This window comes from Moschus berezovskii, chromosome 16 (assembly GCF_049115385.1).
Source record: "Moschus berezovskii isolate FMDL1 chromosome 16, NW_MosBer_1.0, whole genome shotgun sequence".
NCBI lineage: Eukaryota > Metazoa > Chordata > Mammalia > Artiodactyla > Moschidae > Moschus > Moschus berezovskii.
Window position 1 is genome coordinate 17,053,278 of NC_142475.1, and position 24,869 is coordinate 17,078,146.

Genomic DNA, 24,869 nt, shown 5'->3' on the forward strand with positions numbered 1-24,869 from the left:
TCCATTCATTTCAAGCATGTTTACCTGTATCTCATGAAGCATAGTACCTCCATAAAATCTTAAATGCTTGTGTCACTGCCACCATAGCACAGCCACTGCACTCCTTCACACACTCACACACACGCACCGTACTCTAGGGGGAAAACCAGAAGAGAAAAAAAGAAAAAAAGCAGCTGGTTTCCCCAACAGTCTTGAAAACCACATGGGCCTTATCTGCCAGACGAGGTTTCTGTTGGACTTTTGGCTCTTCCTGCCATCACTGTGCACCACAGCTTAGAACTCAGTCTCAAATCAGAGTTACAAGGAAGAAGACGAAACACAAATGGAAAGTTCACCACTGTTGGATCATAGCTGCAGTCTGCGCATCTCCCCAGTCTGTATTGTTCTTGTTTACTTTTCATAGTTGTCAGGTATTTGTGTTTTGTCCTTTCTCTTGAGTTAATTTAAGCAGCATGGGGATTGGACTGTAGTAAGCTTATTCCAATTTTGGCTGGCACCAGAAATCCTGCAATTTTAAGATAATGGAAATATTTTCTGGTCCATTAGCAGAGGCATGGTTTTCTGAGAAACTTAATACAGGATTTCCTCTAAAAGTGATACTTTAATATCTTTACATCTATGAGCACAGATCAGTTAAATATATCGTAGTGAATAATAACTTCTCCCAGGGAGTTGTCAGCATTAACTTGATCCTGCCCATGTCACCATTAAGCAAAGAACATACCCCAATACTCAAAGGGTGGTAATAGTGTTCTCTCAATGTGTTTCTTAGGGATATTCTTACATATATTATAAAATCAAGTTAAAAGAGGAAATGCTGTAAAACTCATTGTTCCTTCTGTCAGTCTGCCTTCTCAGCGGATGTGGCTGTATCATATATACTTTATGCACATATATATTTAAAAACCTAATTATATATGAGATGCCAGCCAGAATAAAATAGAATCTACATGTATACCTGTATCTGCGTTTGTTTGATAAAACTGAAGTGAAATAAGAGTGATGAGAATTGCTTATGATTTTGAAAGTGTTATTAATAAAATATAATCCCCATTCTGCATAATTTAGTGATCTTGAGTGGCATGCATGCTGTCGCTTCAGTCATGTCCATCTCTTTCAACCCTATGGACTGTAGTCTGCCAGGTTTTAAATTATGCCAGTTATACCTGAAAGTATACATATAGTGTTTTGTGTTATTCTCCATAGTTTTTAAAAAATTCTTATTTGAAGTATAAATTATCAAATTAAATTTCTTTTATAAATATTGGTACTAATAATCTACAAATGATTGCCCATCTAGTCCAAGTAGATAGTACATCTGTGAGTTCACAGGTTTCTTTTTAAAATATTAAAATATGGCCTTTCTCCATGCCCTTCTAAGTTAGAGCAACCTCTAACAGAAATGAGATCTTCTGCCAGCACCTTTACATGTAGCAGCTGTATTATTGGCAATTCTCATTTAAATAAAGATGTATGTAGTTGTTTTAACATAATCATATTAGTTGTGTTTATAAATATTTAAAAGTTGGTATTTGTTTTGTTTAAGGTAATGGAGTCCAGATTGGAAATTGCCTCATATCTTGACTATGCAGCCCAAGGCAGCCTCAAAAAGTCATTTTTCTTCTTGTTTGTTTGGGGCTTTTTGTTTGTTTTTGAAGAAATGACTCTGCCATCTGGTCAATTGTGAAGGACTTGAACCATTCTGAGGGAACTTCACTATTCCTCCCCACCCCCACTATACTTCTTCAGTATGCAGTCATTCGAGGATCTTATTACTCATTTATGGGTGCTAGAAACTAACAAAGTAGCTTGAAAACATTACTTTCACCCTCTTGCAACCTTTTTATCGTACGTAATTTTTCAGGCATTAGCCAAACTAAAATACAGAAATTACAGTTGATTAGAACTTATCTTAGGGCTTCCCAGGTAGCTTAGAATCTGCCTGCCAGGCAGGAGATACGGGTTTGATCACTTGGTCAAAAAGATCCCCTGGGGGTGGAAATGGCAACCCACTCCAAGTGTTCTTGCCTAGAAAATCCCATGGTCAGAGGAGCCTAGTGGGCTACAGTTGAAGGATGTCATGAGGAGTTGGAAACGACTGAGAGACTAAACAACAACAAAGAATTTATCCTACTGAAAAAGCAGCTTATAACACAACTCTTGTGTAAAACTCAGCAGGTAATAACACACCTCTTCTGTAAAATCCATGTCATAATACCTCTCATAATGGGCCCTTTCTTCATTGTAAGGTTTTATAACATTATAGGTATGACTTTAGGTTCAGTTAAGAGGCAGACATGGAATAATTTATTAAGCAGTCAAGATTTGGAGTTAGTTAGTTCTGAGTTCTGATCCCAGCTCTGCTGCATACAACTGTGTAACCTTGGGCAAGTCATTTAACCTCTCTAAACTTCAGTTCCTTATCTTTAATGTGGGGATATACTAGTAGCAACCTCCTGGGGTTACTGTAAGGATTAAACAATCTATATGAAGCTTTTAGCTAAGTGTGTAGCACAGAACTCAGTGAATGTTAAAGTTAAGGTTGTTGCTTTTTTCATCACTGCTAGTATCTTTAAGCTGATTTTAAAACAGTGGTTATAATCGGCTAAAAAAAAAACTTCACATCATTTCAGTTCAATTATAGCTATTGTATAGTTTGAAGATTTTCAGTTATAATAATTGGCTTTTTTACTCTTTCATGGGTAGGTCTGCAGAAAATGTGCCAAAGACATTTGAGTAAACCAACAGTTAGAAAACCATAAACTGGCTTGTAACACCTCATAAATCATATCTTGATTTCATTTAGTTCTTGTGAGTTTAAGAGAAGGCTTGAATTACATGTCTCTTTAGAATTAACAGTGTTGCTAATATCCCTGGAAAGGCTTAGAATTAACCTGTGACTTTAATGTCATAATGATCACAACTTGAACATTTATCTGAAAATTTATCTACTAGGAAAATTTCTCGCTGGCCAGTAATGTGAAATGAAATTATTGCTTTGACAGGACTCAACAAGTAAGTTGGTCTTTTAAATGTGAGGCACTCTTGTATGTCATTCAGGGAGAGTTGTGGTGAGAAAGTTAAGTAAGAAGTGACTCAGCCAGTGGGAGGATTTATGTATGGTGAAGAGCTTGGGAATGGAAATCAGAAGCTTAGACTTTAGTCATGGCTCTAATGCCAGAGGTCTTTCATGCAGATAACTGAGCTTCTTGGTGCTTTAATTTCCTTTTCTCTAAGATAGGTATTGGCATACCTCAGAGATATTGTGACTTTGGTTCTAGAACCACTGCAATAAAACAAATGATTGCAGTAACACAAGTCACAAGAACTTTTTTGGTTTCCCAGTGCATATAAAAATTATGTCACACTGTAGTATGGTCCCTAAAGTGTGCAATAGTGATATATCTAAAACACAGTGAACATGCCTTACTTTAAAAATACTTCACTGCTAAAAATGCTAACCATCATCAGAACCTTCAGTGGGTCCTAATCTTCTTACAGGTATAGTGTTTTGCCTCTTTGTTGTTCAGGATGGTGATTACTGAAGGTTTGGGTGGCTGTGGCAGCATCTTAAAATAATATAACAGTGAAGTTTGCCATGTTGACTAGCTCTTCATTTCATGAGTGATTTCTCCGTAGCATGCAGTGCTGCTTGACAGCATTTTACCCATGTAGAACTTCTTCCAAAACTGGAGTTAATCCTCTCAAAACCTGCCTCTACGTTATAACTAAGTTTATGTAATATTCTAAGCCCTTTGTTGTCATTTCAACAATCTTCATGGCATCTCCATCTCAAGAAATCACTTTTTTGCTCATCCGTAAGAAAAAATCCCTCATCCATTAAAGTTTTATCATGAGATTGCATCAGTTTAGTCACATATTAAGACTTCGCTTCTAATTCTTGTTCTCTTGCTGTTTCCACCACATCTGCAGTTACTTTCTCCACTGAAGTCTTGAACCCCTCAGAGTCATTCATGAGAATTGGGATCAACTTCTTCCCATTGCTGATATTTTGACCTCTTCCCACGAATCACAAATGTTCATTATGGCATCTAGAATGGTGTACCCTTTCCAGGAGGTTTTAATGTACTTTACCAGATTCATCAGAGAAATCACTATCTGTGGCAGTTATAGCTTCACAAAATGTATTTTTTTTAATAGTAAAGCTTGAAAGTTGAAATTACTCCTTGATCTATGGGCTGCAGAATGGCTGTTTTGTTAGAGACATGAAAACAACATTGATCTCATTGTACATCTCCATCAGAACTCCTGGGTAACCAGGTGCATTGTCAATGTGCGGAAATGTTTTGAAAGGAATCTTTTCTTCCCTAAGCAATAGATCTCAACAGTGGGCTTAAAATATCCAGGAAACCGTGTTGTAAACAGATGTGCTGTCATCCAGGTTTTGTTCCATTTATAAAGCACTGACAGAGTAGGTTTAGCTTAATTCCTAAAGGCTCTAGGATTTTCAGATTGGTAAATGAGCATTGGCTTCAAGTTACCAGCTGCACTGACCACTAATAAGAGAATCAGCCTTTGAAGCTTTGAAGCCAGAAATTGACTTCTCCTCTTTAGCTATGAGAGTCCTAGATGGCATCTTATTCCAATATAAGGCTGTTTTGACTACATTGAAAATCTGTTGTTTTGTGTAGCCACCTTCATTAATTATCTTAGCTTCTGGGTCTTGGTATCAGATCTTCTAGATAACTTGCTACAGCTTCTAAATTAGCATTTGCTGCTTTACCTTGTACTTTTATGTTACAGAGTTGGCCTCTTTCCTTAAATCTCATGAACTAACCTCTGCTAGCTTCACACTTTTCTTCTTCAGCTTCTTTATCACCTTCAGCCTTTATAGAATTGAAGAGAATTAAGACCTTTCTCTCGATTAAGCTTTGGGTTAAGAAAGTGTTGTGACTAGTTTGATCATCTATCCAGACCACTAAAACTTTCTGCTATCAGCAATAAAGCTGTTTTATTTTCTTATTATGTGTTCACTGAAGTAGCACTTATAATTTTCCTCAAGAACTTTTCCTTTGCATTCACAACTGGGCTAACTGGTCCAAGAAGCCTAGCTTTTGGCCTGTCTGGACTTTCAGTGTGCCTTCCTCACTAAGCTTTATCATTTCTAGCTTTTTATTTAAAGTGAGAGATGTACACCACTTCCTTTCACTTGAACATTCAGAGTCCACTGTAGGGTTATTAATTGGTCTAATTTCTGTATTGTTGTATCTCAGAGAATGGGGCTTCTCCGATGGCTTAGCAGGTAAAAGAACCCACCTGCAATGCATGAGACACATGAGATGCGGTTTCGATCCCTGAGTTGGGAAGATCCCCTCTAGAAGGGAATGGCAGCCCACTCCAGTGTTCTTGCCTGGAGAATCTAAGGGACGGGGGAGCCTGGTGGCCTACAGTCCATGAGGTCGCAAGAGTCAGACACAACTTAGTGACTAAACCACCACCACCAGTATTCTTGCCTGAGATATTTCATGGACAAAGTAGCCTGGCAGTCTACCTCCATGGGGTCACAAAGAGGTGGATATGATAGTAGTGACTGAGCACAGAGAATAGGGGGGCCAGAGGAGCGAGAGAGAGAGATGGGGAAATGACAAGTCAGTGGCACAGTCAGAATACATACAACACTTCATTATCTTATATGGGCATGTTTTGTGGCACCCTAAAACAACTGCTGAGCCCACATGCTCTACTATTGGAATAGTAACATCAAAGATCATTGATCACATATCTCCATAACAAATATAATGAAAAAAATTGAAATATCGGAAACTTAGCAACATGTGATGACCCAAAGACACAAAATGAGATAATGCTTTTGGAAAAATGGCACCAGTCAACTTGCTTGACAGAGTTGCACAAACCTTCAATTTCTAAAAGAGTCAGTATCTACAGATCGCAATAAAACAAGGTATACCTTTATAATAATATGTGTTCTTTGTAGTTTGATGGTTTAGTCTGACCTCCAAATGAGATAATATTTGTGAAATACCTTGAAACTATGAAATATTCAACTATAAATTGGGACTTCTGTAGTTATTAGTATTAGAAAGGAGAGCTTACTGGTAATAAGACTTTCCTTTTTGGACATGATAAAAAGATTAGTGTCCTGGCCCTTTTTAACACCAATTGTAATCATCAGCATATACTCGTAGTGAAGAAAAATGAGAAGAATCATTTACAGTCACTGGATTTGCCTTCAGTGTTACAGAACCCAAATTTAGAGCGGAGCTGAAGCTTACACTTTAGATGAATTTGATCTTCCATGAATTTATATGACTGCATTTTTTGACTGAACAGCTTCCTCTGTGTCCTTGCTCTGAATCTTAATCAGATGTCATATAAAGTATCTGAAACCAACATTAGAATTTATTTATTTATTTTTCGCTGCTCTGGGTCTTCATTGCTGCCTGCAAGCTGTGGCAAGCAGAGGCTATTCTTTCATTGTGGTTCACGGACTTCTCATTGTAGCTTCCCTTGTTGCAGACCGTGAGCCCTAGGGTGCATGGGCTTCAGTAGTTGCAGCATGTGGGCTCAACAGTTGCAGCTCATGGACTCTAGAGTACAGGCTCAGTAGTTGCGGCTTAGTTGCCCCAAGGCATGTGGAATCTTCCTATACCAGGGATCCAGTGGTGTCCCCTGCATTGGCAGGCAAATTCCTAACCACTGGGCCACCAGGAACTCATCAACATTAGAATTCAACATTAACAAAAAAAATAGTAAAGGGATCAAGCACGACATGAAACAGTGTAGAAAACCAAAGGAATAAATTGAGATGATGCTTCACATATTATCTGCTGATTAGCATCATTAAGTGGAAGGAATGTACTTTCTTCTAGCAAGGTATGGAAAGTTTGGTTCAAAAAATTAGAACCAGTAGACCCAGGTGATCACACACACCAATAGCCATTTTAATTTTTTCCTCTTTTCCTTTATATGGGCTCCAGGTTTGGAATTTCAAACCTGGAAATCTCCTTTTCCCCATCCTGTCACATCTTATGACGTGAAAAAAATGCTTCAGTTAAGTTCAGTTCAGTTGCTCAGTCGTGTCCGACTCTTCACAACCCCATGAATCACAGCGCCCCAGGCCTCCCTGTCCATCACCAACATCCGGAGTTCACTCAAACTCATGTCCATCGAGTCGGTGATGCCATCCAGCCATCTCATTCTCTGTCGTCCCCTTCTCCTCCCGCCCCCAATCCTTCCTAGCGTCAGACTCTTTTCCAGTGAGTCAACTCGACGCATGAGGTGGCCAAAGTATTGGAGTTTCAGCTTTAGCATCAGTCCTTCCAATGAACACCCAGGATTGATCTCCTTTAGAATGGACTGGTGGGATCTCCTTGCAGTCCAAGGGACTCTCAAGAGTCTTCTCCAACACCACAGTTCAAAAGCATCAATTCTTCAGCAGTCAGCTTTCTTCACAGTCCAACTCTCACATCCATACATGACCACGGGAAAAACATAGCCTTGACTAGACGGACCTTTGTTGGCAAAGTAATGTCTCTGCCTTTTAATATGCTATATAGGTTGGTCATAACTTTCCTTCCAAGGAGTAAGCGTCTTTTCATTTCATGGCTGCAGTCAGCATCCGCAGTGATTTTGGAGACCAAAAAAACAAAGTCTGACACTGTTTCCACTGTTTCCCCATCTATTTCCCATGAAGTGATGGGACCAAATCCCATGATCTTTGTTTTCTGAATGTTGAGCTTCAAGCCAAACTTTTCACTCTCCTCTTTCACTTTCATCAAGAGGCTTTTAGTTCCTCTTCACTCTCTGCCATAAGGGTAGTGTCATCTGCATATCTGAGGTTATTGATATTTCTCCCAGCAATCTTGATTCCAGCTTATGCTTCTTCCAGCCCAGCGTTCCTCATGATGTACTCTGCACATAAGTTAAATAAGCAGGGTGACAATATACAGCCTTGACCTACTCCTTTTCCTATTTGGAACCAGTCTGTTGTTCCATGTCCAGTTCTGACTGTTGCTTCCTGACCTGCATACAGGTTTCTCAAGAGGCAGGTCAGGTGGTCTGGGATTCCCATCTCTTTCAGAATGTTCCACAGTTTATTGTGATCGACACAGTCAAAGGCTTTGGCATAGTCAATGAAGCAGAAATAGATGTTTTTTGGAACTTTCTTGCTTTCTCCATGATCCAGCGGATGTTGGCAATTTGATCTCTGGTTCCTCTTCCTTTTCTAAAACCTGCTTGAACATCTGGAAGTTCACGGTTCATATACGACTGAAGCCTGGCTTGGAGAATTTTGAGCATGACTTTACTAGCGTGTGAGATGAGTGCAATTGTGCAGTAGTTTGAGCATTGTTTGGCATTCCCTTTCTTTGGGATTGGAATGAAGACTGACCTTTTCCAGTCCTGTGGCCACTGCTGAGTTTTCCAAATTTGCTGGCATATTGAGTGCAGCACTTTCACAGCATCATCTTTCAGGATTTGAAATAGCTCCTTTGGAATTCCATCACCTCCACTAGCTTTGTTCGCAGTGATGCTCTCTAAGACCCACTTGACTTCACATTCCAAGATGTCTGGCTCTAGGTGAGTGATCACACCATTATGATTATCTTGGTTGTGGAGATCTTTTTTGTATAGTTCTTCTGTGTATTCTTGCCACCTCTTCTTAATATCTTCTGCTTCTGTTAGGTCCATACCATTTCTGTCCTTGATCGAGCCCATCTTTGCATGAAATGTTCCCTTGATATCTCTAATTTTCTTGAAAAGATCTCTTGTCTTTCCTATTCTGTTGTTTTCCTCTATTTCTTTGCATTGATTGCTGAGGAAGGCTTTCTTATCTCTCCTTGCTATTCTTTGGAACTCTGCATTCAGATGCTTGTATCTTTCCTTTTCTCCTTTGCTTTTTGCTTCTCTTCTTTTCACAGCTATTTGTAAGGCCTCCTCAGACAGCCATTTTGCTTTTTTGCATTTCTTTTCCATGGGGATGGTCTTGGTCCCTGTCTCCTGTACAATGTCATGAACCTCCATCCAGAGTTCATCAGGCACTCTATCTATCAAATCTAGACCCTTAAATCTATTTCTTACTTCCACTGTATAATCATAAGGAATTTGATTTAGGTCATCTCTGAATGGTCTAGTGGTTTTCCCTACTTTCTTCAATTTAAGTCTGAATTTGGCAATAAGGAGGTCATGATCTGAGCCACAGTCAGCTCCTGGTCTTGTTTTTGCTAACTGTATAGAGCTTCTCCATCTTTGGCTGCAAAGAATATAATCAGTCTGATTTCAGTGTTGACCATCTGGTGAAAAAAATGCTTAGTCTAAATGGTTAGTTAGTCAAATGCCTAAATATTGACGAGGAAACTGTGCCACTGACCATTTATATAGCAATTTAGAATTGAATTTTTGGTTGATTTTGCTGTTTTTTCATTGAATTGTTACTGTTTTTTATGGATCTAGGTTCCTTCATGATTTAGTTTTCAGGTATTGTAGAAGCCTCGTGGACTAGATTTGCTTCTGTGGCTACATTTAAAAAAATAAAATAATCAGATAGCCTTTAAACTAAGGAGCAAAAAATAAATATAGAAAAATATAAGCAACTCAGTAAACCTATAGCTTTCCCTTTTGCATATCCAGTGGTTGGAAGGTGACTATTCTGATAGTAATCACTGGTTGAAAGGAGTTACACTTGCAATCATTTTTGAGCATACCAAAGCTAAGTATAACCATGACTTCTGAAGGAGGCGCTTGGGAGCTGTAACCATATGAATTTCATACATAGAGGCAAATTGATCACATACAATAGATCCTCCCAAAATGCTTTCCTTGACATTTTATTCAGTTTATGTTAAAGGAAACTTTTGTGTATTTTTGACTGTTAACAAAAGGATTCCACTAAAGAACCATCTAGGAATATCTAGTGGATAAAGCCAGAGAGAGGAAAGGAGAGTAGGGACTCTCTAAGCCCTTGCCTGTTACCCTGAGTCCTCTTTAGGTATTTCCTCGCACCCTCCCTCCTCTGGCTAGTTATGAGTTCTTCTTGATCTTCCTTAAAAATCAAGCCCTGTGAAATTGAAATCCTGATGGACTCACTATATTTACTTATAAATTATTTTAAAGTGTCATTTCAGTCTCCTTTGTATAAAGGTTGATATACCCAACCACCTTTGTAGAAGGAGTCTCTATCTTCTAGTTTAAAAAACGAAAAGGAATCAATTTTGGCTTGCAAATTGCATATCCTTGACTCACTTATAGGCCAAGCATTTCTAAAGGATGAGAAAGAAGCTGAGAATACAGTTTTGATAACTATCAGAACCAAAATGCAAAGAAATTGTCAGGTCTATAATTTCTCCTTAGCAAAGATTATTTTATATGGAAGTAAAATATGTTGACTCATATTTCAGACTTCAATAATTATTATTTGAAAAGTTAAATATTAAGAAGTTTAGTAGGTTTTAAGGTCAAAATTGGGCATATGAAGTGAAGTGACAGTTGCTCAGTCGTGTCTGACTCTTTGCTGTCCCATGGACTGTAGCCCACTAGGCTTCTCTGTCTATGGTATCCTCCAGGCAAGAATATAGGAGTGGGTTGCTGTTCCCTTCTCCAGGGAATCTTCCTGACCCAGGGATCGAACCTGAGTCTCCCGCATTGCAGACAGATTCTTTACCATCTAAGCCACAGGGGAAGCCCAAAATTGAGTATAATTTCCACTATTTTTTACCTTTTACATTATATTCCTCTTATTTTATATAAGCAGTAAAGATTTTTCAAAATTAAAAAAATGAAAAACTAAGAAGAATGGATACTTGAAAGATATACCACACACATACTCCTATTTTGTTTAGAGTTTGTGTTTAAGAAACAAAATAGTGACTGTTTATTGAACGTCTTCCATAACATATCCATACAAACCACAGTACATATATTATCTAATATTCTCAACATTCCCATAATTTAGTTTATTATCCCCATTTTGAAAACAATCCGAGACTCAGGGAAGTTAAAATTAAATTTACCCAGTTTAAGGAGTCAGGATTTATATCCAGATCTATGTACCTCCAGGGCTTCCCAGGTGGCTCAGGTGGTAAAGAATCTGTTTGCAATGTGGGAGATCCGGGTTTGATCCCTGGGTTGGGAAGATCCCCTGGAGGAGAGCATGGCAACCCACTCCAGTATTCTTGCCTGGAGAATTCCATGGACAGAGGAGCCTGGCAGACTACAATCCAAGGAGTTGCAAAGAGTCAGACACAACTGACAACACTTTCACTTCACTATTTACCTCCAGAGTTCATGTTCTTTCATTACCCTACACATTTTTTTTCCTGTTACAAATTGCGTCCCTGATGGTGTCCTAGGCTCAGTGACCTCTTTGGGCTTCCCTGGTGGCTCAGCTGGTAAAGAATCTGCTGACAATACAGGAGACCTGGGTTCGATCCCTGGGGTGAGAAGGGAAAGTATTCTACCCACTCCAATATTCTGGCCTAGAGAATTTCGTGGACTGTATAGGCCACAGGGTCACGGAGAGTCGGAAACAACTGAGCAACTTTCATTTCACTTCACTTCATAAACATGATGGCTCTGGATACCTCAGGCCAAAGAGAACCAGTCTCCCTAAACAGTCATAGATGCCACTTTGCCTCTGTGGCATCCTGGGATATGCCTGGGTTCAGTACCTATAGCAGACTTCAGCATGCTTGTGATATAATAACAGGTGGCTTTAAAGTGAATAAAATATATAATCTGTTTTTATTTTTTAAAAACCAAACAGTAGATCTTTCAAGACTTTCTAGAATTAGTAAAATGGAGACAAGTAAAATCTTGAGTCTGTTTGCAGTGGTACATCATACAAATATTTGTATTGTGCCACTGAGAAATTTGTGATGTTTTCATGATGTGCTACTATCAGAAAATTCAGGGTGGGCGGGAGAAAGGAAGGAAAACTCAGTGCAATATGAAATCAAAGCCAAAAGTTGCTAAAATTTTAATCTACAGTAATAGTTTAGGGAACACGTTAATTTTAATTGTATATCATCAGTAAGCATCAGTAGGATTGAAAATTAAAAAGCATGATATAATTTCAAAAGTATTTGATAGTACCTAGCAAGATTTTGTTAGGATTGCAAACAGCAACAGGATTTCATTAGTACAGCAAGAAGCTAATACAGAAATAAGACGACAGATTATTTGCTTACTGAAGAAAACATGCTTAAAGTGAGGCACACCAAAACCCAAGTAATCCTATTTATTTTCCAAAATTTATCCCCCAAATTTCAATTAATAATATATTTTCTGGTAACATAAATTTAGAGGAACTATCATGGGAACATTTGATTCCCTTGACCTTGCTCCCTATTTAACTTAGCATTCATTTTCCATAGAATGTAAAAGACAAGGGTATCATGAGAAAATTGAATCACAGAGTCAAAAACATTATGGTAACTGTAGTTCCTTGCATCTTCCTCCATGAAATCTTTGCCTGGAACTTTCAGGGAAACTAACCAATGGACTGATTTCTCTTTCTGCCCTTCTTTAATCCATTCCTTTGTGAGAGGTGTTCTTGAGCATAAAAGTAGCGAAGGTAAAGCAGAAACAGACATGAATTATCAACTCCATTGTAAACCTGTGGTTGGTAGTAACTGTACCAGGAGAGGGGGAAAGAGGAAGAAGGTGATGCTGGCATGGAGTCTCCCTCTGGTTCTCTTTATAATCATCATGTAGCTTTGAAATAAAGAGATTCTTATGACACAAAGCTTTTAAAATTCAAAGTTTTTACTCATGGCAACAACAAAAAAAAAAGGAGTTTTGTCTCTATGAAGTATCTGGTATAAAAGTAAATGGACTTCATTATACATTCAGTATTATATCAATCTTAAAATGAGGAAATCCTCACTGAAATCTGTGGGAAAATATCTCCTCATTGGGACCTTACTGAAAATTCAGCTTAGTTATGAAAAAGAAATATCCTGCCACATAGTATTAATAAAACAAAACCGAGTAACTATGAAACTTAGAAAGTCTGCAGCACTCAGCTGTTCTATATGAGCTTGGAAAACAAGTTTTTTGTAAGTAGAAGATTGCAAAGAAAATAAATTCATTTCTAAAGTTTCATTGTGAGCTGAACACATGAGTCATGTTATATTTTATGTAATTCAAATGTTAAGCAAAGACATATTTAACTCTGTGAACATCGGCTAAGGGTCAAAAAATAACAATAATGAGCAGCACTAGAAAGATGACTTTATCAGAATCAGAGAAAAACCTCCTAAGCAGTTAAGTGAAATGAAGGTTTTGTGAAGAAGACAAAGTAATCTACAAGCACAAAGAATATAATCTGAATCAAGCCTCTATAAAAGCCAACAGTATCTTGGTCCATCTGGGAGTGGACTTTAAGCTCTGAATCTTCCCTTTGGTGTTCTTTGTGATATGATATGATGAAGTATTTTGTTTTGAAGTCCAGGTCAACCCAAATATTATAACTTTGTCAATACCAGTGTCTCATGGAAGCGAATGCTAACTGACTTTGAACAAGATTTATGGCTGTGAGCAGTTTATCATGTGTTCCTGACCCATTTCCCACAGTCTATTACTCATAATAAGATATGGCTTTCTCCTGATTCTTTGGCCTAGGGACAACAGTGTAAATGTAAACAGGCTCATTAACATCAGCAGGGGCTATTCTTGATAGCTTACTGTACTTAAATAGGCATTCGCCGAGTATGAAGAAGAAAGCTGGCAGAGTCTAATGGAGCTTCCAGTGTGATAAAGTCATCCCTATTTGTCACTCCGTTTGTATCATATTCACAGGCTCCTTTAATCTTGGTTTTTCTGGTACTTTTCCAGCTATATTAACCCCAAGGAATGTGTAATATGAATCCTATTTTCTAGACCTGATGATGTAATTAAGGGGAAGCTAAATTGAAGACAGTTCAGGAAGTCTAGAAGTCATGCCACACATCATCTAGCCCTGAGAGCCAGAGGGACTAAATAGTGATTTACACACCTGAGCGAACTATCCTCTGGGATCCTCATACACCTTTCTGCTACTGCTGCTGCTTCCTCTCACCACAGTGACTATAGGCATATCCAGAGTAGAGACTTTAGCCAAAACTCGGGGGGTAGCCACCAGCCCTGTCATACATTCAGTGTTCATCAACCATGAACCTATGTTTTCCTGAATGTTCTTAATTTCAGTTATTCTGTTCTTATATCAGCCGTCTGAATGCAGCTATACATTTTAAACAGGATGTAATATGTGGCTTCCCAGCTGGCGCTAGGAGAAAAGAATTCACCGGCCAATGCAGGAGATGTAAGAGAGGGGAATTCAATCCCTGGGTCAGGAAAATCCACAGAGAAGGAATGGCAACCCATTCCAGTGTTCTTGCCTGGGAAATCCCACGGACAGAGGAGCCTAACGGGCTGTAGTCCGTGGGGTCGCAAGAGTCGGACATGACTGAGCAACTAACGCTTCCACTTTTCACACACTCTTACCGATCATATATGGTTGAATTAATTTTTCTTCCTCCCCCACACAAGATATTACACATTTTAAGTTTTTGCTTATCTGTCGAGTGAAAAAAAAAATTGTTTCTTGTTTTAAATAAGCTTAATTAATAGTGGACATGAGTTTGGGTAGGCTCCGGGAGTTGGTGATGGACAGGGAGGTCTGGTGTGCTGCAGTTCATGGAGTCGCAAAGAGATGGACACAACTGAGCGACAGAACTGAACTGAATTAATAGTGAGACTGAGGAGTTTTTTTCCTTTTTCATAAAACAGTGTTCTCCAGAAGGATTAAATAGCTGCAGGTAAAAACAGATCTTAGAAATGCTCCAATAGACTATGGGAAAATATATACTCAACCTAGGGATAAATCCATAAGATATGTTAATAATTTTTTACCTCATCTATTCAAAAGTATGCATGTAAAAAGCATCAGGATATAACTATAAGGCAACTTACATACCAAGAAATAACATTTGCTACACATGGCAAACAGATCATTAACACCCATAATATATAAGGAGTTTCTACAAATCAGTAAGAAAAAGAACCCAATAGAAAAATGAGTATTTATTTTTAGAAGAAGAATCCTAAATGGCCAATAAATGAAAAAATATTCAACCACTGTTATTTACTGCTAGCATAAAATGTTTGTCTTACTGTGTCAATACATACAAATCTTGATTGTTTTAAACATTGTATGGGTTATTGGTTTTTATTTAAATATTAATCTGTTGATGGATGACTAAGTTCTTTTCTACTTTTTGCTATGATAAACAATTCTACAATGAATTTGTATGTGTATGTGTTACGTTTGTTCAGTCGCTAAGTCATGTCCAACTCTTTGGGACTCCAGGGACTGCTGCACTCCAGGCTTCCCTATCCTTCACTTATCTTCCCGAGTTTGCTCAAACTCATGTCCATTGAGTCGATGATGCCATTCAGCCATCTCATCCTCTGTCACTCCCTTCTCCTCCTGCCCTCAATCTTTCCCAGCATCAGTCCTTCCAATGAGTATTGAGGGTTGATATCCTTTAGGATTGACTGGTTTGATCTCCTTATTGTTCAGGGTAGTCTCTAGAGTCTTCTCCAGCACCACAGTTCTAAAGCATCAATTCTTTCGTGCTCAGCCTTCTATATGGTCCAGCTCTCACATCTGTACATGACTACTGGAAAAACCATAATTTTGACTATGTGGACCTTTGTTGGCAAAGTAATGTTTTCTGCTCTTTAATACACTGTCTAGGTTTGTCATAGCTTTTCTTTCAAGGAGCAAGCGTCTTTTGATTTCATGACTGCAGTCACCGTCCACAGCGATTTTGGAGCCCAAGAAAATAAAATCTGTCACTGTTTCCATTTTTACCCCATCTGTTTGCCATGAAGTAATGGGACCGGATACCATGGATCTTAGTTTCTTGAATGCTGGTCTTTAAGTCAGCTTTTTCACCCTCCTCTTGCATAGACATTATCAGTCTTGGTAGGTAGAAAACTCTACTTATTTTAAAAAGGTTTTTTTTTCCTTTAATTATTTCTAAGATGTAGTATTTCTTAATGTTTATATTTTAACTGCTTTATCCCATTTGTTTTTCTTCATTTATTACTTGTTTATTTTCTTCATAAATAAGTGCTTTGTCTACCCTTTACCCATTTTTCTATAGTGTCTGTATTGATTATACGAACTCTTCATATAGTCATGATATCCCTTTTCTGCCATTCAAGTTTAAATATATGATTTTTATACCTTGTTATACTTATCAGCCTAATTTTTATTTGCCAGGTTTTTACACATCATATCAATATTTCTACATCAGTTTAATTCATGTCTGTTCATTATTTATTCAGCTACATCATTTATATGTTTTTTTCATTGTTTTCTCTAGATTGTGTCATCTGCAAAATCAAGAATTATGTTTCCTTATATAGGTCTGGCACAATATCATTTACTTGATAATAATGATTTCTTCTTAATGATGACTACGTAGGTGAGACCTAGAAATAGATGCTCAGGTCTTGACAGGCTACATAGAGCCTACAGACTGATTATAGATCCTACCAGCAATAGACTTTTGCCATCCTTTCACCAGACTTGACCATTATATTTGAACGACCGAATAGTATAGTGTTAAATGGATCTACTATGCATATTCTCACTGCTTTAAATTCACTGATCATATAAAAAGAGAAGAATGCACTAGTTTAGTGTTTGATCTTTACCACATAGATCTAACGTCACGATCAGTTGCTTTCAGTATTTTCTTTGAAATCACATAAAGGTTCATATGTGCAAGGTTTCATAAGGATCACATGATAAGGTCAAGAAATACAAATTCCAAGGCAGGATTTATATGCCCAGTTCACATATGACAGTAATACTGTATAACCATATGTTGAATATAATACACAGTATGTAAATGCTCTTCTTGAATGCAGTCCAATCAGTAAAACCTAAAATAAATAACACTTTAATAACACATTTCAAATCAACTGAAAATGGAATAGATGGACTCTATGGCAAGAACATCCCTATAAAATTGACATTGAAAGGCCATTAAAACACAGAGTAAAACAATCTTGAAACTAAAGAAAAACTGTGAATATTTAGAAGTTTTTAAAAAGCCTACTACATTGCATGCCAAGATATAGCAGTCGTTTTTATTTAAAGAGCTATTTCAATAAAACCTGGATTGCCAAGCATTAAAAAGTAAATTCCATTTGCAATCACCAATAACTGAAAGAAACTTTAAAAAATATACAATATTTACCTTAAAAAAGCTTAAAATGCACAATATTTAATAGAAAAATCAAAACTGAAAAAGTCCACTTTTAGTCATAATTGGAACTGTTGAAAGATTGACCTATTTTATCATTTAAAAAGGTTATGGGAAAGCTACTGAAGTTAACTTCAAAAGCCTAGCAGTAAAAGTGATTGTAATGTCAGTAAAACTGAAACAGATCGAATAACCCCTAAGTAGTACTAATCCACTGCATTTTTGAACATGTATATGCCTCTTTTTAATCTGGAAAGGTTGCCCTTTTTTTTTTTTCCTTAACTTGTTTCCAACATCCCTTTAAAAAAGAAATCTATCTATTCAACTGTTAACAGTCAGCAGCTCAGTACAGAAGCTACCTTTACTCAATCGTGATATGAGCTAAGATTTGAAATATATTTTCCTCTTTGGCCTGGTTCTGGAAAACACAGTTTCCTCTGTCTACCTTGTACAGAGAGGGCTTCTCTTTAACTATTTATGTACTGTATGTATACAAACAAATGCATTAATAAAAGTGATATACACTATTTTAACTGTTTTTTCTCTTGCTTATCAGCTCAAACTCTTACCCCAGAATTGATGATTGTGTTGTAATTGACATTTTCAGCTTTAATTTTATCTCTTCAGATCCTGGGAAGACTTTGCCTGAAGCCCTTGATTATTGCACAGTTTGGCTGCAGACGGTACCTGGAGAAATAGACAGCAAAAGTGGTATTCCACCTTCACTTGTAACGCTACAAATTAAAGATTTTCTTAATGGACCAGGTAAGAAAGTCATAATTCAAACTTTTTTTTTCCTGTCTCTTAATGTGTGTGTACATGGAGTCTGCTAGTAATCGACGTTCTTTGCCAACCATGAGTAATTTGTTTTCCAGATGTGTACTCTTCTCAGGCTACCTATTCTAGAGATCAAAAGGCAAATATTAATATGCATTAAAATTTACCATTAGTTTGACAAAAAGTAGTTATCAATTTAAAAAGTAGTTGTCATTTTATTTCTGCCTTTTCTACTTATTAACTGTGGGACCTTATGCCATTGTCTAATCTCCTGTGCCTCAGTTTCTTTACCTGTAAATGAAGAGATAAAATAGGTAATGGATGGATAGATGGGTGGGAGCATGAATGGATAGGTGGATAGGATACATGACATACATACACAAGATAATATACATAGGTAGATTGGATTAGGTAAATACTTACACATTTCAAATGCTTAGCAAAGTGCTTGAGACATATTAACACTACATTTTAAATAAATAGATATAGATATCAAAAGGTTTTAAGTGCTTATTATGTCCCAGGTACTGGGTACTTTATATACTTTTATAAAGCCAAGGTGTAGCCTCTATAATTATTCCCATTTTACAAATAAAGAAGCTAAGACTTAGAAAAATGAAGTCAATTGCCTGAGATCACAGTAGCAAAGGAGCCATTCAAACTCAGGTCTTTATGACTCCAAAGACCGAGGTCACTTCTATACTGCACTAATTTTAGTATAACTAAAGGTTTTTTCCTCTTGTATATTTCCTCCTCACACTCTGTCCTTTTGCTGCTCTGTTTTTTCCTCCTTCATCTCATGTTTTTTTAATTAATTTTTTTATTTTTAATTGGAGGATAATTCCTCTTCTTTTCTTTGTTATTCTTACATCACCTCTTTGAGATCTGACTGTTTATTTAACAGAAATTACTACCATTAAGTTTTCCTTCTTTTATACTGAAAGTGCTGCAGATCATGTTAGTCATTAAAAGAATACCAGTTCTTCATTAGGAGTTTAAAACTGTGGCATTATACTGTCTTAAGATATCTAGCAATATACTGCAAGGCATGAATTTTGGTGATTGAGAGCTATCCCTATGTGGACCTGATTAAGTTTGTGTGCCACAACATGCCAGTAAATTATGATTCATGACTACAAATAGAGAAGGTGGCCCACCATCAGGGCTAGAGTAGAAAGAGCCTGAAATCACCTCAGCTGGCCCTTTCACTGGGGCTCAGTTCGTCTTATACATGTTTATCTGATGCTGGGATTTAAAACAGATAGATATATGAAGAATTAGTTCTAATTTTTAGTGTCTGGATTTAGTATGTAGGTGTGGTTTTAAAGACTTGAAGGAAGGGAAGAAGCTGATGATGAAGTCTAAAGGATTCATTAAAGATGGAAGCATCCTTTGAAATGCTGGACTGTTGAAAAAGAGTGTGCGTCCTCGGTTAGTAAGTGTGAAGTACCATATTTCGTTGAATTCAAGCAACTGTCAATGTAGGAAAAAAACAACTGCAATACTTTGGCCACCTCATGCGACGAGTTGACTCACTGGAAAAGACTCTGATGCTGGGAAAGGTTAGGGGCGGGAGGAGAAGGGGACGACGGAGAATGAGATGGCTGGATGGCATCACCGACTCTGTGGACATGAGTTTGAGTGTACTCCGGGAGTTGGTGATGGACAGGGAGGCCTGGCGTACTGTGATTCATGGGGTCGCGGAGAGTCGGACACGACTGAGCGACTGAACTGAACTGAAGAAAAAAAGAAAAAAATACCTGCTATTTAAACTAGGTTGGGGGCGGGAGGAGAAGGGGACGACGGAGAATGAGATGGCTGGATGGCATCACCGACTCTGTGGACATGAGTTTGAGTGTACTCCGGGAGTTGGTGATGGACAGGGAGGCCTGGCGTGCTGTGATTCATGGGGTCGCGGAGAGTCGGACACGACTGAGCGACTGAACTGAACTGAACTGAACTGATATATATATATATAATATATATATGTATATGATCTTTCCCTGATGGCTCAGGTGGTAAAGAATCCACCTGCAACTTGGAGAAGGAAATGACAACCCACTCCAGTATTCTTGCCTGAGAAATCCCATGGACAGAGGAGCCTGGAAGAGTACAATCCATAGGGTGGCAGAGAGTTGGTAGCTTTCTTACTTCATCAGTTGCAGGACAAAAGACTGAACATGCCAGAATGAATGAAACAGAGAATGGAGAAGTGATAGGGAAACTTGCATTTACTTCCTTTTTCTCTTTTTTAGTTTCAGATTTCTTTTGCTTTTAGGCACAGTCTTTCACCTTTTGGCTAGAAAGTTCCCTTCTAGTTTACATTTGATTGATTTGTTTCTAAAAGGGATGGGATCTTCAAGTCAACGGTAAATTGTGTACCATATTTTTGTGGCTCCCATATAATTTGAATTCTGAGAAATATCAATGAGCAAATGAAAACTTATATGTTTATCATTCTGTCATTCAATTTGACTATGTGTGACTTTTACAACAGTTGTACTTTGTGTTTATTATATTTTTTTAATTGGAAACTAAATATTTGCCATTTCTAATTTTATACCCATTCAGTAATAAAGATTGTCTATCTGGAGGTTCAAACTTTTAAATTAATGAATTGAAATAGTTGTTGTATAGCAGTGCTTCTCAAACCGCAGTGTGCTTTTGAACATCTCTGGAGTTCTGGTTAAATGCAAATATGATTTAATAGGGATGAAATTCTATGTTTCTAAAAAGCTTACAGGTAAAATGAATACTGTGGATCTGGAGACTACACTTTTTGTACCAAGATTTTATATAACTCATACACTAATAATATATATTTATATATAATTTTCTTAATACCATCATACAATTACTGAGACTCAAACTGCAGATATTTGGGGGCATAGGAGAGTGGGAAATGATACAAAGAATGACTGTTTTTTCATTTTATTTATTTATTTAGGCTACTCTGGGTCTTCACTGCTGTGTGCTGGCTTCTTTAGTTGCAGGGTGTAGGCCCACCAGGGAGGCCCTGAGTGTTTTTCTTAATGATATTTTATTATGAGAAATTAAATACAATATCCAATATAAAATGGTTTAAGTCTTCAAAGTCTAAAACATTTTTTAACCAAGAGTACTTTTCTAACATAAATTATTTGAGGGGAGATTAGTTTCAACGATATGTCAGTTCTTTGGGATTCTACTAGAACATTAAGATAACAGCCTTGAACTACTCCAGAATTTGCCACCTTAGAGAAAATTTCCTTACTATAAATAGTTTGTCATGTAAAGTATGTACATCCGTTCCGTTCCGTCGCTCAGTTGTGTCCGACTCTATGCGACCACGTGGACTGTAGCCTACCAGGCTTCTCCGTCCATGGGATTCTCCAGGCAAGAATACTAGAGTAGGTTACCGTTTCCTTCTCCAGGGGATCTTCCCGACCCAGGGATCGAACCCGGGTCTCCCGCATTGGAGGCAGACGCTTTAACCTCTGAGCCACCAGGGAAGCCCAAGTATGTACATGCTGCTACTGCTAAGTCACTTCAGTCGTGTCCGACTCTGTGTGACCCCATAGACGGAAGCCCACCAGGCTCCCCCGTCCTTGGGATTCTCCAGGCAAGAACACTGGAGTGGGTTGTCATTTCCTTCTCCAATGTGTGAAAGTGAAAAGTGAAAGTGAGGTCAGTCAGTCGCGTCTGATCCTTAGCAGCCTACCAGGCACCAGTATGTACATAGGTGTTATTAAATAAAAATTGTTCTATCTCTGTAAACAGCTACTCTACTTCGGTTCAGTTCAGTTCAATCACTCAGTCGTGTCTGACTCTTTGCCACCCCATGAACCACAGCAGGCCAGGCCTCCCTGTCCATCATCAACTCCCAGAGTTTATCCTAACGCGTGTCTATTGAGTCGGTGATGCCATCTAACCATCTCATCCTCTGTCGTACCCTTCTCCTTCTGCCTTCAGTCTTTCCCAACATTAGGGTCTTTTCAACTGAGTCAGCTCTTCGCATCAGGTGGCCAAAGTATTGGAGTTTCAGCTTCAACATCAGTCCTTCCAATGAACACCCAGGACTGATTTCCTTTAGGATGGACTGGTTGGATCTCCTTGCAGTCCAAGGGACTCTCAAGAGTCTTCTCCAACACCACAGTTCAAAAACATCAATTCTTTGGTGCTCAGCTTTCTTTATAGTCCATCTCACATCCATACATGACTACTAGAAAAACCATAGCCTTGACTAGATGGACCTTTGTTAGCAAAGTAATGTCTCTGCTTTTTAATATGCTATCTAGGTTGGTCATAACTTTCCTTCCTAGGAGTAAGCATCTTTTAATTTCATGGCTGCAGTCACTATCTGCAGTGATTTTGGAGCCCCCAAAAATAAAGTCAGCTACTGTTTCCACTCTTTCCCTATTTGCTATAAACTGATGGGACCAGATGCCATGATCTTAGTTTTCTGAATGTTGAGCTTTCAGCCAACCTTTTCACTCTCCTCTTTCACTTTCATCAAGAGGCTTTTGAGTTCCTCTTCACTTTCTTCCATAAGGGTAGTGTCATCTGCATATCTGAGGTTATTAATATTTCTCCCGGCAATCTTGATTCCAGCCTGTGCTTCTTCCAGCCCAGCATTCCTCATGATGTACTCTGCATAGAAGTTAAATAAGCAGGGTGACAATATACAGCCTTGACCTACTCCTTTTCCAATTTGGAACCAGTCTGTTGTTCCATGTCCAGTTCTCACTGTTGCTTCCTGACCTGCATATAGGTTTCTCAGGAAGCAGGTCAGATGGTCTGGTATTCCCATCTCTTTCAGAATTTTCCACAGTTTATTGTGATCCACACAGTCAAAGGTTTTAGCACAGTCAATAAAGCAGAAATGTTTTTCTGGAATTCTCTTGCTTTTTCGATGATCCGGCGGATGTTGGCAATTTGATCTCTGGTGCCTCTGCCTTTTCTAAAACCAGCTTGAACATCTGGAAGTTCACGGTTCATGTATTGCTGAAGCCTGGCTTGGAGAATTTTGAGCATGACTTTACTAGCGTGTGAGATGAGTGCAATTGTGCGGTAGTTTGAGCATTCTTTGGCATTGCCTTTCTTTGGGATTGGAATGAAGACTGACCTTTTCCAGTCCTGTGGCCACTGCTGAGGTTTCCAAATTTGCTGGCATATTGAGTGCAGCACTTTCACAGCATCATCTTTTAGGATTTGAAATAGCTCAACTGGAATTCCATCACCTCTACTAGCTTTGTTCATAGTCATACTTCCTAAGGCCCACTTGAGTTCACATTTCAGGATGTCTGGCTCTAGGTTATGTGTTATTTTATAGATTTTTGGCAACTCAAGAAAAAAAATATTTTTCCAGATTTTAGGAAGTAGTATTTTAAGAGCAATATTATTTATGCTAAGACTGGAGGAGCAAAATTCCGCTTTATAATATTCCCCAGTACCATTCTCTTTCCTTGAAAAATAAAAAGCCCTTTTTTTTAGTGTTGCAAATAATGCTTCTTACGTTATGTAGTATTATCATGAAGAATCTTTTGATACTATTAGTTTAATCTGTATGCACATTTTTTAAGTATCATTCCCAAAGAATGCTTTATGCTACAACTCTAAAATAGTGTATTTTCCTTCATTCCTTTCTTGCTCTTGAATTAAATTTTCAGTAGCAATAAAAATTATGACCCTGAAGAGTAGAGGGAATACTGACTATAACTACCTAACCTTAAATTTTCTTCCTAAGGTGCAAACTTAACAGCTTTTGAATTCAGCCTTTTAGATTTTTTTTTTAGGGATTATTTTATCTAAACAAGGTGATGCATATGCTGCCCCTTAGCATTTGTTTTTGGAAAAATAATTCAGTGTTCTTGAGTATTCCCTGATTTCCTCTGTTCACTTAATAGTACCTTAGAGCGAATGGTGGGTCCCAACTTGTACATCAAAAACCCCTTCAAAGTCTCTCAACCCCCACCTCTTTCCTTCAGAGGCAACAATTGTACCCATTAGCAAGGTCAGTGGCTTGGAGAAACCTGGAAAACAGCAGCTACCAGAAACCCACTAGAATAATATCTCCAGCAGGTGATAGATTAGTTGGAACAAATTGGAACCATTGCAGTTCAGCAAACCTGGTTTCTTTCAAGCTGTTTTTAAAATGTCGTCATTTTAATACACAATCTAAGCCCCGCGGAACAGTCCACAGCAGGTTAATTTGAATCATATGATGTGTCACTGCCCTCAGCTGACATGAGCTCTATTCCATGTGTGAAGCCATAATAAATCCATTCCCAACCGAGGAAAATTCCCCGTGAGAAGGTGAACTAATCCAGGCCTCACACTGGCATGCTAGCCCTCCGTAATTGAAAGCAGGGCCACCTGTTCCCAGCACAGTTAGCCTATAGAGAAGAAATTACTGTTAGATACTTCTTATATTGAAAACTCATTCATACTTTTTGCAAATTCAAATTCAGCTGTGAACTGCTTCATATGACATCATACAGAAACTTATGAATGTGCCCCCTTGATCCCAGTTTAAAAGTTTGTTAACTATAGGATTTCTTAACTTTGAAATGAAATTTTTTTTTTTAATTTAATGAGATCTGACACGTGAGAAGAAGAACTGGGAAGGGTGCAGATTTTTCTAATTAACTTAAGGTCATTTACAGAAATATTTGAACTCCCTGGTATTTTTTTCATTGTTTCTTTGCAGACATGTATTTGAATACTGTCACTGTAGCCACTAAATGACACTTAAAGGACAGCGAAGAAAAGCTTATGCCAAATTGGGAGAACATTCCCACATTTATGTTGTATTATAAATAATTAGCATATCACAATTTTCATATAATTTTAGGCAACATGGTTATATCAAAGCTA

At 38.0% G+C, this 24,869-nt stretch overlaps 1 protein-coding gene across 7 annotated transcripts in view; it reads left to right on the plus strand.

Annotated features, from left to right (window-relative positions):
- The window catches only part of VPS13B (vacuolar protein sorting 13 homolog B), a 767,155-nt gene that overhangs the window by 546,485 nt on the left and 195,801 nt on the right, over nt 1-24,869 (plus strand). For all 7 annotated transcript variants that reach the window (XM_055431816.2, XM_055431817.2, XM_055431818.2 and 4 more), the window contains exon 35: nt 17,865-18,002. In XM_055431816.2, the coding sequence (XP_055287791.2) occupies nt 17,865-18,002 (138 nt within the window). The remainder of the gene's footprint in view (nt 1-17,864; nt 18,003-24,869) is intronic.